A 15,692-nucleotide genomic window follows, 5' to 3' on the forward strand; every position below is an offset into this window, starting at 1 on the left:
CCTAATCTTCTCCCAATATCATGTAAATATCAATACAATATTTATATAAATGTATCGCTCCTGAGTTCTCCTGCCACCTTCTACCTTGAGAGGAAGGTAACACGCAGGCTCCATGCAAAGTGGTGTTTGTTGTTGTGGAAATGTATCATATTGTCCTTTTTAGATTTAACTGTATGGCTTAACTTTGACATTGTGTACATGCAGACGTTGTAAAGTATAAACTTGCCACCAAATTGTTTAATAAAATACTTTATGACTTTTGAAAGCTTTCATCATCACGGTTATTTCTCACAGGCTGGTTAAAAAGATACATTTCCACCACATTTGTCTTGTGCCTGAATAATAATGATGAATAATGATGACCAAAAAGCTTTGTGAGAGGCATAGAGCCTCCCACTTTGTATCGCACATGCCTATAGCAGCCCAGAGGCCATATGAATGTATTTCTCTTTACCACTTTGCTAAAACTATGTCTGACTGAGTAGCCAGTCAAAATATATGTTCCTTTGTCTTCCTCATGAATATTTTTTAACTTTTTTCAATTTTGAAAATAAAAGTCCTATTGACTGAAGAGGTGTATTTTGAATCAAAATGAGAGCACAGTGACTCATTGTTAACAGTTATGTATACGCTTGGAATATGTGACTAAACCCACTTTCTTCTCAGTGTGAAACGGTCAGGCAGTTCCACACCAGAGGTTTTACTCTCACACTGAGCAGAGGGTTTCATCTCGGCTTTCGTTCTCATATGAACCAGGGGATCTTTCTGTCTGACCGTGTGCAGCTTAGTTTTAGAGCCAGAGTGAATCCACTGAATAGTTTTTTGACAGAGCATGAACACCTGAAGTTAGGGAAGTTCAAAATAGTTAATAAATTAGATTTATTTTTGGTCCAATTCCAAATATATTTTTCCCCATTTTAAGCCCTGCACAGCTTTATTTTGAATTCCCGTAATCAGTTCAAATTGTTTCGTGTATCATTCAATTAAAAGGACCTTTTTGACATTCACCAATTTGTTTTTTTTTCATACTTTTTTAACTTACTCTTAAAGTTAGAATACAATTCCAAAGCCACATATAAAACTATTAAAGAAGCGTCACAAAGTAAACCGACTATAATTATGCAATGTATTCTTATCAAGTAAAGAAGGAGGAAAACAGAAAAGACAATAAGCTTCAGTTTTCAAACAATGCTTGTCACTGAGATTTTCATGGAGGATTGGCTGTGCAGCTGTTCGAAGATACCGGAAATTCTGGGGCCGACAGGACATTAGAGGTGTTAGTTCAGTTTCACAGCATACGGATTTGGTTCTGCTTTGTAACATTTTAAACAATTGGCAGCAGCTGCAGTAGGGCTGTAAGTATTGAAGAAGAGATCACAGAGTTATGGATATTAATGATGGACCATAATGAAACATTAAGTGAACCATTCACTACTTTGGAGGTCGGCATTGGCTAGACATAATTCATGGTTACAGTATGTCGTGACACTTGTGCTGCAAGTGTGATGCATCAAGTCATATACGTGCACGCAACATATAAAAAAGTAGTCAACCTTCTTTGACTTTGTATATGATCCATGAGCAGAAGTTATGAGTGCATTGATGAGGACGTGATCCCTGATTGGCTTTCCACCCACAAACAATTAGAGATAGCTCTCTCAAGAGCTGAACATGCGGTTAGCTTTTGTAAATGTAAACAAAACAAACACGTGACGGAACTACTCAGTGAGATTTAGAAAAAGGTCTTAGGTTTAGCTTAAAATAACTCTTTTTGTTTTTTACGTACATAAAGTTAAACGTAGCTGTTAAAATGAGTCTGTGTTGACTTTTGGTTTCACAGGGACATAGACGATGGTCTCCTGGGTGTGAGTCCTGTGTTTGTTGGACTCACCAATCCCCCCTGACCTACGCTATGCGGTCTTCCACAGACTTTGATTCAAAACGTATTTGTGGTATGACGAAAAACAAATCGTGCAAAAAATTTTCTCCAAAACATTGAAAAACGAGTGAAACGAAATTCGAACACTTCACCTCTGAATTGGTAGGATACCAACAGATAATTCTTCTGAGCAAATACAAATACAGGACTGTACCTGAGCTGGTATGCGGTAAATAAGTGAGACTTCCCCCATCTGAATGGAAATCGTCTGAATGCAACTTTGAGTCAGACAACAAATCAGTAAGAAAACCAAAAGGTTAAATTTGAGGAAGTAGGGATACAATTATGACTTGGCTTGATTCACAGTGATACCACAAGTTTCTTCACATATTGCATTCACTCTAACCTGTGCTGAAATACTGCAGATTGACTAGGACATTTTATTGATGACATCTATAACGGCCGGTTGGAGGAACGAATACAAAAAGGCAAATACACATAAACATATATAGGCATAAAGAAATAACTGTGAATCAAATATTTTGTGGGTAAGAGGCATACAAGAAAAAAGAAGGTTAGGTATACTATAATATAATTAATTGGTTTCCGTAGCTTTTTATGTTCCAATACATTTGATATTAGTATTACAACACACGTAAGAAGGAATTGGACAACATGGCAGCCCACCCCCACAGCATGGCAACCGACAGGCTTGTGGACAAGTTGATGCTAAAAAAAAATAAACTGCAGACATATGACGTGACAAAAGGTGCCTATTTGAATATGGACATTGCTGCTCATGACATTAAAACATTAAACTAAATGTGACCAGTAGAAAAAAAACACAAAGAGGAAGGATCGTTTGTTTTATTCAGATTACTGGATCACACCACGACCAGCTTCAGAAACCTGAGCACCGAGAATAGACTCACTGCAGATGGGTAGTCAAATTCAGAAAAAGGAAAAAGGGAAGCCAGTTCAACTGAGTAAAAATAAAATAAATTAAAAAAAGACCAAATCATGCTAAATCAGTCATTTGGCCACCTTTGCAAAACAATTAGGTGATCCAAAAAGACATGCATTTCTCAAAAGTCTTGATTGATGTCAACAATATCAATATTTGTAGTTTTTATTCAGACCAAATGGTAAATCATAAATTATAGGGAACAATTATTTATTTTTGTTGTTTTTTTAAACTCACACTGGAGTACAAAGAGAGGTTTGAGTACAAGAGAGCGAGCCACAAAACTATTTTGTCTTACTTCTGGCCTCATTTAATCACCAGAACGATAATCAATACATCACACTCACTCCAACAATACTATAATTACACCAGCAGATGGAGACAGCTCACAGTATTTGAAAAGACAATCCGTTCAGTGCAGATTCAACAATTAGGTCCAACCTAATCTCTGTGTACTTGCCATGGACTGAACAAAGCTCTCGTCCACCACACACACACACTTGCGAGTGCCTTTATGTTATTTATGTTATATTTAGTATGAATCACTCCTAATCTACTTCATTCCGGCAGGCAAAGCCTTGGCAAGAATCGAAATGTTCCGACTTTGGTGACGTGAGGATGGAGTATATTGAACATATTGAATTGAAACTAGTCCCAGGGAAAGGGTTTAGAGTGGATGAAATAAAGAGATGATTGACAAGCGTATGGACATGTCAGATCAAAGGATGAGAGCCCACTTGGTGAGAACATCTACTCGACAATGGAAACAATGTTTTCTGCGATGGATCAAACAGACCGTGATGTCGCGTGGACCAGCTGGTCAAGATTGATTATTTTTCCATTATTAAAATGAAACATGTTTTATTAACAATGGATCACATGATTACTCAAATGTAAAAGCGGTCGCTCATAGTAAAGAATCCATAAAGAATTATCCCCCAATTCTGCATTTCCACTTTTTTAGCGTCCTTTGTCCTATTCATTATTTTTTATTTATTACTTTAACCCTTTTCACAGTGTGTTTTCTGTTAATGAAAGGTAATGATAACATTTTGGTCGCCAAAACAAAAAAAAAGATGGCGACAGCCCAAAATGCCAAAAACCTTTGACTTCTAAACCAAAATGTTGACTTCTTCTATACTATAGAATCTATAGTAGTATGGTATCTGCTGAATGTGTAAATAGGCAGCTGTTTACTAACCTGTTAGATATATCAAGTTGATAATGTGCCAGAGTTCACACACTTTGCGCCAATGCACGTTCAGTGAAGAGAATTAACATCCATTAGGTAGAAAGAAAATGGACGCCCACACTCCTAAAACTATCAGTAGTGGGAGTAAATTGTGAGCTTGAACAAAACGTGAGCTTTAACAGAATTATTTCTCTGGAAGGTTCAAGTGCTGCATAACAAATATCCATCACGAGAACTAAGCCTTGTCACGCAAGCCTTGTTGGTGTTCATTTTTCAAAATCTGTTTTGGGTGTATGAAGACCTTTAAGTACAAAAAGAAACAAAATTGCTGGCCAAGCTGAAAACATGACTTTGTCTTTGCTTGGAGGGGTTTCACTTGAACCTTTCACTTGTCCTTTCCCAACCTGTTAAGTACAATTACCTCATACATTGATACTAGTCCGGCCCCCTTGCCCTCACTTTGTTTTACTTTAAGTCCATCTTATGCAACAGAACTTTTTTTAAGGTTTTTCAGGACCAGTTTGATGAGTCGTTTTTTTCTGTCTGGTTATTGAAAAGATCATAATAAAACAGATGCTTGTTCAGATACAAATGTTTTGGCAAAGTGCTTCACTGTTGACTCGAGGCGACTGTGGATCAGCGGTAGAACAGGGTCATCCTTCAACCGGCGGTTCGATCCCCGGCTCCACTAGTCCATTTTGTTGTGTCTTTGGCCAAGATGTGACAAGACATTTTTTCCCAAATTGCTCCCGCAAGATGAATAAGGGTGAATGATTAGATAGTTCTGATAGGAAGGTGGCACTTTGCATGGTAGCCACTGCTATCAGTGTGTGAATGGGTGAATGATGACATGTGGTGTTAAAGCACATTGAGGGATCGGATGACTAGAAAAGTGCTCTACGGGTACAGTCCATTTACCATTTATATTAAATCTATTTGGTGACCTTACTTAGTGAGCAAGGGCTGCGTCTGCTGATATTTTTTACATTGACATTCAAACTTGACTCTCCCAGAGCTCCTTTCTAGCTGGCTAAAGGTAGATTAATTTTCTACTTTGTGCATTTAATCCTCATTACCATCCTATCACCTGTGGCAGCCGCCACCACCACCACAATAAAACACTCCCAAGCGCAACATTCATTACAGAATGCATTTCTGTTTCCACAGTGGAACTGAATCCTCAGCAGTGCAGATTGGCACAGCGTTCATAGCCGTGAGTCATATGGAGGCGACTCAGGAGGGAGAGAAAATGAGAAGTGATAAGAGGCATTGTTGCAAGTTGGCTCGCTCGTGTGTGGAAGCTATTGGATGGAGCCTTACCTACTTCTAAAATGTCAGGGGATGGTCCACATTAAAACAAAGAAAACATGTATTTGATGTGATTTTGTCACTCCAGTTTTGTGAGATTATTTAAATTTTCAGCTGCAACTTAAATTGACGCCTGATTGAAATGCTTCAAGACATATTCGTGGCCATTCTAGTGCTGGGTTATAATAACTTTGTGCTTCCGTTGTACAGACAAAAGTCTTCCAAAGAAATCTAATTTTGTTTAGGTCATTTCAAATGTTTATCTCTGAGTGCGACAGAAAATACACAAAGAAAAGCTGTCAAAGCTAGCGGCTGTTTACATGTGAAGCTGTGGGTTGAAGTGTAAAATTATTACAACACATAGCGAGAATGTCCACAGTTATGAGAATAACTGTTTATTTTTAATCAAACAGTGACGGTAAGAGTTAGGTACAGTCGTGGTTTAAATTGAAATGCTGTTGTCTGCATCACATGGCTTCTAATTTTTGCCACATTAATATTTGCTTATTCAACACATTCTCACTCCAGACTCGTCAAATACTGACACGTGGTCCTATGCTTCAAACTATGACGCTCCACATACCCCTCTAGCATCAGTCTTGCACGTGTTGAAGATGCCGCATTAGTTTCCACTTGTTACATGCAGAGTAGAGTTTTTTTTTCAAAATAAACTTCTGTGTTCTCTGTAAAGGTACAGTTTACTTGTTTTTTAGGTTTACTCACGCCATGAAACTGGGCAACAAAATAACTCGTTTGGGAAAAGATGGTGGTTTGGGTTAAAAAAAGTGTGTGTGTTATACGTAAAATTAGTACATTTTTTACGTAACCGACGTTGAGTAGGCACGCATGGTACGTAACAAAAGTAAGGTTAAAATAAGCCATCATTGACTTTGTTTCCTGCTTGAAAGTCCCATCATGTTTGTTTGACTTTGTCCAACGTCCCCTCCTAGCTGGCCTTTTACTACGTCAGTTTCTCTGAGCGTCTAATAATGACGTAGATGGGTTTAAATTGGCGTTAGTTGAAAGCCTGGTGCGTCTTCTACAGATGCCGAGGGGGAACTGACCAAGCTTTGGTATTTTACGGTCAGAGAACAGGTCGGCATACTAGCACTCGGAATAAAGTTCAGCTTCAGAGTGATGATGACTTGAAAAATTTGTGGATTATTACAATTCATGCTGTGGAAACCATGAATGTCTTTACAAAATGTCATAGCATGGTTCAGTTTGGACCAAAGTGGTGTGAGAACAGACCAACATTGCCATTTCTATGTGGTGCTAGAATATCTGAGAAAAGGGATTACATTTGGTTGGAACGGGTACGTCTTTTGGACCATGTTATATAACTATTGTTTAAACAGCATTTATGTTACTATATTTCAGTTCTTAACTATAGTAAATGTCAAAATGCAGTTATTAAAAATATTGATAAATTACGTAGATGTCTAAAATGTTGCCTACATTTAACCCAGACTAGACAACATTTTATTTGCTAATCAGCAACTCAAAGCTTACAATGTGAGTTAACAGTATGTAATTGCTGTGAAAGTATATATGAGTCTGAGGCCTTATCTTATAATAACTTTAATGGTATGAAATGGGAAGACCCTGTTTAAACAGGACTACTTGACTCCCAGGTGCCCTGGCAACCTCCAGGTCTGAAAAGTTAAACTAATGTGCCTTAAAGTGTCAATTCTCGTGGCAAAAAAACAAGATGTCGACGGACAAAATGCTGAACTTGAGGCTTCAAAACGTCACATTGACAACGTTCCTTTCCCATTAACAGTCTATCCCTCAACCTCAGCTCAAAACTATCCTTAACACATATTTCCTCTCTGCTTTCACCCTTTTGGTTTTATGTGTGGTGTTGGCTCTATTTTGTTTAATTTGTATTTCTTTTTTTGCTAAACTCATGCGTTCTCGTGTCTTTGTCCAACCTTGAGCTATGTTGTAACAGAATCATTAATGATATTTAACTGTGTTTGGGAGTTCACAGCCCCTTGAGAAATGCTGGAATTCACAGAGCCCCCTTGGGTACTTATATTTACACAACATGGTGTATTCTGCGTGATGTGTTCAGGGATCAAGGAAACATTTGGAGTTCCTCCAAGGATTGCATTCCTGGGGGGGAAATACACAGTGGAAAGGATGTTTAAATTGCATATCATAGACATTACTCACAAACGCTGCACATCCATTGACACACAAATACACAGATTAGACCATGGGAGCAGACACTTTAATTTTAATTTTAATTGCAGAGACGAGGATATTGGACTGTCCATTACAATCAATGATCACATTATATTCTATGCAATAGTCACAAATAAACATCTGCTTCTGACATTACATCACACAAACATAAGCTATATAAGATGGGGAAATATAGAAGTAAAAATGATATACTCTTCGTTATGTAGTTACCATGTCTGTACAGTACAGGCATTTGGTTGTTTGGTCACAATGTTGTTTTGCTGTACATTGATTTCATCGCATGATTTTACATGAAGTTCCAAGGCACATAGATAAAAGTCACTGCACAGAAACGTACATATCCATGGCTGTACACCGTCAGAAACAAGCTTGTAAGTTACGACCAGTTTGGCCAACATTTGGCTGAGTAAAGATTATGTGATTATTGAAAACCCATAAATAATTGTATTTCTTTGATCAAAACCAAAAAGAAAGACTCAATAATGCTGATCACAACAAAACAATCGACAGAGTTGCATTCGTTGTTGCTAAAGCTGAACCCTAGCTCAAGTACATTTTTTTTGTGAGAGTTTATATTGCAAAGAAAAGGGTGGCCACCCAGTAAGTGTGTACCAATCGTTTTGGTTAGTGAGAGGACACAGACGGCGGGATACGCAGCCCTCCCCATGCACAAACAAGCAGAGGATACCACAAATACATAGTTAATATTGAACGGTGCATCCTCAGGAGTGCACGTTCTAGCCCTTCCCAAATTAATTTGTGTTTTCTAGAAAAAAGAAACAGAGCTCAAAGAAGGCAGAGGTTTCCCCATTCCTCCGCTTCTCCCTCTCTTCGTCTTGATTTCACAAAATTACAAAGGAAGCAGCGACTGCGGGTCCTCGCCTCATTGCCTCAGCTGTCCTTTAAGCGCTACATTAAACTGGTTTTGGCACGAACTGCATTATCAACATCTACTAAACATCAGAATGGTCCATTAAGTACATTAATTAAGTATGCTGAAATGGCCAGCGGCATGGTGTGTTTCCCTTCAGTATGGTTCAGCTAATTTCAGCTTGTTGAGTTTGGGTGGGTGTGAAATGTGTGTCAGCTCATATTATCCTTCACCAGCAGTGCACGCGAGAGAGATAGAGATATTTTGATATAGAGGATAGGACAGCGCAAAATTAATTAACTGTGAATGACAAAAGAATAGTTCTTGCACTTCATGCTTGAAGGCTCTGGTATTTGTAGACAGATAAAGATACACATAATGATATAGCATGTTTCAGGGTCACTCAAAGCATGTGATAATCAAATGACAATCCAAACTTGTTTCTGGTTGTGGGTTTACCCATGAAGCCTTTGGTTTCGTGATGCGTCACATTATTACACACAGTCCACTGGGTCAGTATGACTTCTGGATGCAGAATTGGTTACTCTCCTGACCTTCTGTGCTACTCAGAAAAGGGCGCAAGTAGCTTTGGACACATTGTGAGCGGCATGACTAGAGAGTGTTTTTTTCTTTCTTCTTTTTATACATTACTTGGAATTGTACCGGCATGCAAGACTACAAATGTCTGTGAGTGTGTGTTCCTATCGTGACCTGTGAGGGAAGATGGAACCGATCCTGCTAGAAGGGACGGCATGGAGAGAACACCATGACAGATTATTTTCTGCAGTAACCCTCTGGGACAAGCCTTGTGCTCCTCATGTATTTTGATTGCACTGATTGATGGCTTCTAACTTGACCGATATCCTGGGATGAAGTGAATTGGAGCCTTCGGCATATGGCCTTATTACGATATAGGCTTTGCAAGGTGTCTGGCAAATCTCCTGGAAACAAGATTTGGCACCATCATGGAGGACCGTTGGAAAAGTGACTGTACGCAAACAGCCTGATTGTTAAAACCAAAATGGATAAATAGCTTGTTCAGTCAACGTTTAGTGATAAGGTTTCCAAATTCAGTTTACTGTTACATGGTCTTTTGTTGTAACTCTTTGGCTGTAGCTCAGTAGAGTCAGCCCAGTTAACTAAGCAAGCTAGCTCGCTAATACATTTACAAAAGCTGATAATTACGTAAAATCGTGAAAGTTAAATGTGAACTTAAAAACGTATATATCTATGCTAACATGCTCACAATGGCAAGGATGACGTACATATTTAGCAGATATAATGTTCGCCATGTACACCTTTGTTCAACCTCTTGACATGCTAACATGTCCTAATTAGCGCTGAACCCAAAGTGCAGCTGAGGCTGATGGGAATGTCATGAGTTTTGCATGTATTTGGTCTCAAAGTGCTGAACAAATGGGAGCTGATTATAGTGCGACACTATCATGATCACTATCATGACTATCAGATCATGAATGTTTGTACCAGTTTAAATGAGAGTCCATCCAATAGTATTGGAGATGCTTCAATATGGACCAAAGTGGTGAACTGACAGACGCTAGCATGGCTAAAAAAAAGCTAAACATGGTAACCTTCAGGATGTACCACTGATTGATTGATAACTCTATTAATCAATATGGCATCCTGGCAGTCTTGTGTCATCTCAAGAAGCCATTCATTATAAAGAGCACAGGGATATAGGCACTTGGAGTTGAAAGCACAATTAAATATGGCCGCTGCCTGCTTATTGTTTTCACTATGAATCCAGTGTAATGATGTCACCGAGAGACATTTTGATGCATTGAGTCAAGGTCGCCTGGCCAGTTAATAGTAAGCCTTTTTGTAGAATTTGGAACACAATTATATGAGCATAGTACAATTCATATTTTAACAATAAGTGCTCTTGGTTTTTTCTGTGTGATTAGACTGTAAAGACTAGGTTATCCAGTATATTTAAAAGTATCAAGGGTGTGGCGTTTGAAAGACGTCTGCATTTAACAAACTGGAAGGGTCTGATCAAAGATGCTATCCAGGTGCATCTTGGGAAAGATGTGATCCATTGTTTATAGAACTTGACCCTGCCCGCTGCTTCGATTTTGACCGCTTTTTAAAAATCTGTGAGAATTAATGGACTGTAGGTTTGGTCTATTGATGCGAGTTGAGCTATTTGTTTTTCTTGTGTTGTGTTCTCAGCAGATATAGTACATACACAAGCTAAATCTATGAATAAATAAACAAAATCTTCTTTTCTGTATCTCCTCATCCCCCATGTCTGTCTCCCTCTCTGACTACATGACACATTTTTACTCCTTCTGTGAAATGTAGGCAATTATTTTTGCAAGCAGACTGAACCAAGTGTGAATCTGAGTGCAGTGACCATACATCAACATGTACTCAAAACACAGCACTTCACAAGTATAAATGGGCCCTTTACTATGGCACTGCAGGGAGCAGTTACTGTTCATGCCCGGACACAGTGAAGTATAACGTACATATGATGGATTTCATAAACATAGTTTCAGAACTGTCCTCAAAGCATTACAATAATAACGATTTTTTTTTTACAACTCAAATTGGAGTCGTCCGTGACAGGACATTTCCCCCAGGAGTCGACGGAAAACCATTTTGAAGGCTATATACAAAGTCAAGCTGTTTGAAAGGGAGAAAGGTCAGAGCGGCCGCCGAGATGTTTTCGCATCCTTCCACCTCAATCAATAATCCAGGATGTTCAATTCAAGAGTCTGTGGGATCAATGCAGCTTCTCCCGCGGAGATGCCAGCAAGAGGGAGAAAAGAGCATCCTCCGTGTGTTGTGTTGGGAGAGCTTTGCCGTTTTTGATCATGTAAGACCAGACTAATCAGCTGGTATGAATAAAACATGACAATGAAGATTTTCACCTTTGGCTTGTGGCTTCTGATTTTTATCTTTCAAAGTCTCCATAGAATTACAGTGCTGGCTGTTTTTTCACTGCATTGTTTGGCTGACTTCTCAAGCAGTATTTCCACATTCAGAGAAATCAATGCCGACCCCTTCACAGCTCTCTAAAACTCTATCAAGGAGCGAGCGGATGGTGCTTGATCCCCTCAGATCTCTCTCTCTTTACCACGGGCGAACTAGCCCGCGGTATTTCTGCAGTGGATCCACAGCAGTCCATTCTCTGGTCCTGCGTCTTGTTTCGATTTTTGGTTTCCATCTGCGTGACAACTGGATAGAAACCCTGGAGCTGGAGTTTGATGTAACATCGCTTCAAAAATCACTTCAGCCAAGATGCATTTTTTGTACCGCCTCGGGGCGAACCAGCTCGAGTTGCCTCATTAACCCATATATCAAGAGGTTTGAGCATTTGTACTTTTGCTGACCTCTAAACCCCTTAGGAAATAGTTTAGTCTTCTCTTAGACTTTGTTCATGTGTCAATGTCTATGAGCGGCAGCTAAATCATGCTCCTGCCTCCCGCATATTTAAACAGGGGTTACTAGCTTTGTACAGCCAGCTCATCAGTCTAGAAGCCACAAGTATCACAAGCGCCACTGCTCCGTCTCCCCGGCCTCCCTGTATGTGTCTGCCTTGCCTCAGATGCTGGTCTGCAGCTCGCCATTGAGCAGGGCAGCGTTGTGAGTCTCCAAGTTGGCGTTGATGATCATAGCGTCGTTGACCATCCTGCTCCTGTCTGCCCTGCTGTCGCTGCGCTCAATCTCGTCCAGACCCGCCACCTTTTTCAGGCACAGGACGTTCTGAAAGCTCTTCTTGAAGTTGTCCGACAGGAAGGCGTACAGAATGGGGTTGGCGCAGCTGTTGGCGTAGCCGAGCACTACCACAAAGTCGAAGGTGCTCTTCATGGCAGATGTGGGGTTGATGGAGCTGGCGACGGAGGTGACGTTGAATATGTAGAAAGGCAGCCAGCAGAGGACGAAAACCGCCACCACGATGGACACCATCCGTGTCACCTTTCGCTCAGAACGCTTGCGCTTGGTGGAACCCACCCGCATCCCCGATGACTTTACCTGGCAAAGGAATGGACTGTCAGTGGCTTAAAATCTCACGAATATAAAAGCTAATTGTTCACATAGATACATCTTAAAGTAAACATTAGAAGTCTGCGTGTTTACTTTTCTACATCAGAAGATTAATACCACTTTAATATCTGTCTGTCATTATGAGCTACAACTAGGAGACTGCTAGCTTAGCTCAGCATTAAGACAGGAAGCAGCTATGACTGGCTCTGTCAAAAGGTAAAAAACCTGTTCCTAAACTGTGCAAAAACATCAAGTGTGGTTTTACGTAAGGTTAAATGCTGGATTATTTCTTGGCCGAGGGCTAAAACTTTAACTAAAAAGACTTTAGACATGCTCATCGTTTTGCTAAACTGAGCTAACCACCCGCTGGCTTTAGCAGACATGTGGAGAAGTTGTTTTCTTATCTAACTCTCTGGCAAGAAAGTCAATAAGTGTGTTGAAACCAAAATGTCAAACTATTCCTTTAAGAGCTTAGAATGAGGATTTAAAAATCCTAACATTGGGATGTAGCTCATATCTCTGTTCTATGGGCAAGCCAAATGGCTATCGGAGGGAACCCAAACATTGTAGTCACTTAGGCACTTGTTGGAAATACAAACTCAGCAGAGACATGCTTCTAATACTGTCAACCTGATTAAAACTTTAGACTTATTAATATTGCTTTAGACTTATTGATATTGCTTCTGGCTAAAACACTCTATCAGGGTAAATCATGTATTTGTTCCTTTAAACGCACCTCTCAAAGTCTCTATTAAAATTAAATGTCCTACCATCCACTGTATTTTCAACATTACCCAAATAACGGTTTAAACTAATGCCTGTGAAATGTTACATTTCTCAAGCTAGCCTGGACAGCTTTCCAGTGCCTGTGTTCAAACGCACAGCTACCCTAGTGTGCGACTGTAAAAGTAAATATTATTAAAAAATGTAAATTGAGTAATTCCTCTGAATACATAAACATGACTCGTAGGGAACAAAATCCTTCCACATTCTAGACTTGTAGCCAGTAATAAAGAAACTTGCTACCATATGATAATGCCCCACGTGGAGGCCGGCTCTCACCTTGACTATAATGAATAGGTAGCACAGACATATGACTGCCAGCGGCAAGAAGAACCCGATGAAGAAGGTGTAGATTATGAATGCCGTGGAATAGATATCCTGGGGCTCCGGCCACACAATCCCACACACAGGCACCTTGTTAAGGCCACTAAAGATCAAAGTGGGTAGGATGACTAACAGGGACACACCCCATACTGTCAGGTTAATTAGCTTGGCCACGCGGGGCTTCCGCCATCTTGTGGACTTAATTGGATGGACCACCGCCAAGTACCGATCGATGCTCATCACCGCCAGACAGAAGATGCTGGTGAACTGATTGAGAGCGTCTGGAAAGAGGAGAGAGAGAAAAGTAAAATGAGGGTAATTAAGACTTGCAGTCATTGATAATGCTGGTTCTTTTCATTAAAATAGGAGGTTTATTAATCTAGGACGGCCAACACTGTTTGAATTGCAACTAAATCTAAATATCTATAATCATCAGTGTTGTTCGTCTTTTTGAAAGTTTTTTTTTCTGACAGTGTTTTTATTGAAATGTCGATCTTTCAAATCGACATTCCAAATTAAAAAAATAAATAAGTAAAAATGTGTATCTTTGTTTTCTTTAAATTGCAACCACAGCAGTTAATGAATTCATGATAATTTCACTCTTGAGGAAGCCAAACTTATTTATTTGCCCCTGTAAAACACCTGGTGCACCTTTAACTCCTCTGCTTCACACTTACCAACACTCATGATCACTCTGCACAGCACCTCTCCGAAGGGCCAGTGCACCAGTGCCAGCTGCAGGGCGATGAACGGCAGGCTCATCATACACAGAACATCCGCCACCGCCAGGTTCAGAATGTAGATGTTGGTCACCGTCTTCATCTTGGCGTAGCGCAGGATGACATATATGACCAGGGCGTTACCGCACAGCCCCACGCCGCACACTACGAAGTAGATGAAGGTGATGACCACGGAGCTGGTCTTGTCCTGGTGAGACTCCCTGGTCTTAGAGATGTTCTGGTTCTCATCGGACTCGTTGCCCTGGATGTAGCTGTCGTACAGGAGGGGCTCGGGCATGGAGATGTTTGGGGGGGTCGGGAGAAAGGGCCACTGATCCAAGGCCATGATGGCGGAGAGGGTTTAGGCTATCAAAGGGTTCCAAGTGTCTAAAGATGGCAACGTAAAGGAGTTGGGAGAAGGTCGATATTATTAGGTTTGAGATTACATGTTCGAAAGCATTCATGTTACCATACAAGACTGTTGATAAGAGGGCAAAGGGACCTCAAGTTGTGAGCTTAAAGGAGGAATTTGACACTTTGGGTCTACAGGATTGGTGCTCTGGGTAACGGGATTTTCATTAACGTGGAACCACAGGTATCACACCGCAGCTGTAGAGAAACAGAAAAAGAGCAAGATATATCCATGGAGAGAGAGAGAGAGAGAGAGAGAGAGAGACACAGAAAGAACAGAAAGTAAGTAAAACTCACTATTGCTTCAACAAATATTAATGGTCCTTTAAGATCCATGGAAGCAGTCAGGTTACATTACATAACTGCTGTCACAGCTTCAATCAGAGGAACAAAATATTCTCCAGACATGTCCTCTTTACACGTGCATGGGGGAAGGCCAGACGCAACACACGCCTTGCGCTGCACTCATCCCAAACACGCACAACTTCAATGTAATGACACTCATTTGAACATTTTGTATATCTAGATTAAAATTTCAGAAAAATGTGCAGGTGGGTGACACAAAACTCATCATGACAGCAGATATTGCATCTGTGTTCAATGACAAACTATCAGCTGGATCTCATCTGGTCATAATGCTCTCTTTTTTTGCTTTCTAACACAATCCTAGACTGTAAATCATACCAACGCTACACAGAGCCAAGTAGTCCAGGTCAGGCGTGTGCAAACGTGTGTGTATGTGCGTGTGTATGTGCGTGTGTGCGTGCGTGCACTTGTCAACCCATGCATACATGCAAAAAAAAGGTACGCCGAGCGAGAGCACGACGAGGGCACCGCGCTGCAGAAGACAAATGTTTATTCAATTGATCTCGGGGACAAACAGCTCTGGCCCTGTGTAGGATCACTCACTCTTTCCCTGCAGTGACAGATTGACCTGAATTACATGTGATTATGGACGGTCCACTTTGTGCTACTGAGGGATACATCGTTGGGTCGTATTAGTCATTGAGGATGAG

The 15,692-nt window shown here is 40.4% G+C and overlaps 1 protein-coding gene across 1 annotated transcript; it reads right to left on the reverse strand.

The window, feature by feature from the left end:
• Positions 1–11,995: 11,995 nt before the first annotated feature.
• On the reverse strand, positions 11,996–14,611 carry LOC306733356 (somatostatin receptor type 2-like; the record flags this gene model as incomplete). The annotated part of the gene is made up of 3 exons (XM_079214579.1): positions 11,996–12,427; positions 13,502–13,827; positions 14,224–14,611. 3 exons carry the CDS (start codon positions 14,609–14,611, stop codon positions 11,996–11,998), a joined length of 1,146 nt encoding a protein of 381 aa, XP_079070705.1.
• Positions 14,612–15,692: the final 1,081 nt, after the last annotated feature.

Source organism: Taurulus bubalis, assembly GCF_910589615.1.
Source record: "Taurulus bubalis genome assembly, chromosome: 2".
Lineage (NCBI taxonomy): Eukaryota > Metazoa > Chordata > Actinopteri > Perciformes > Cottidae > Taurulus > Taurulus bubalis.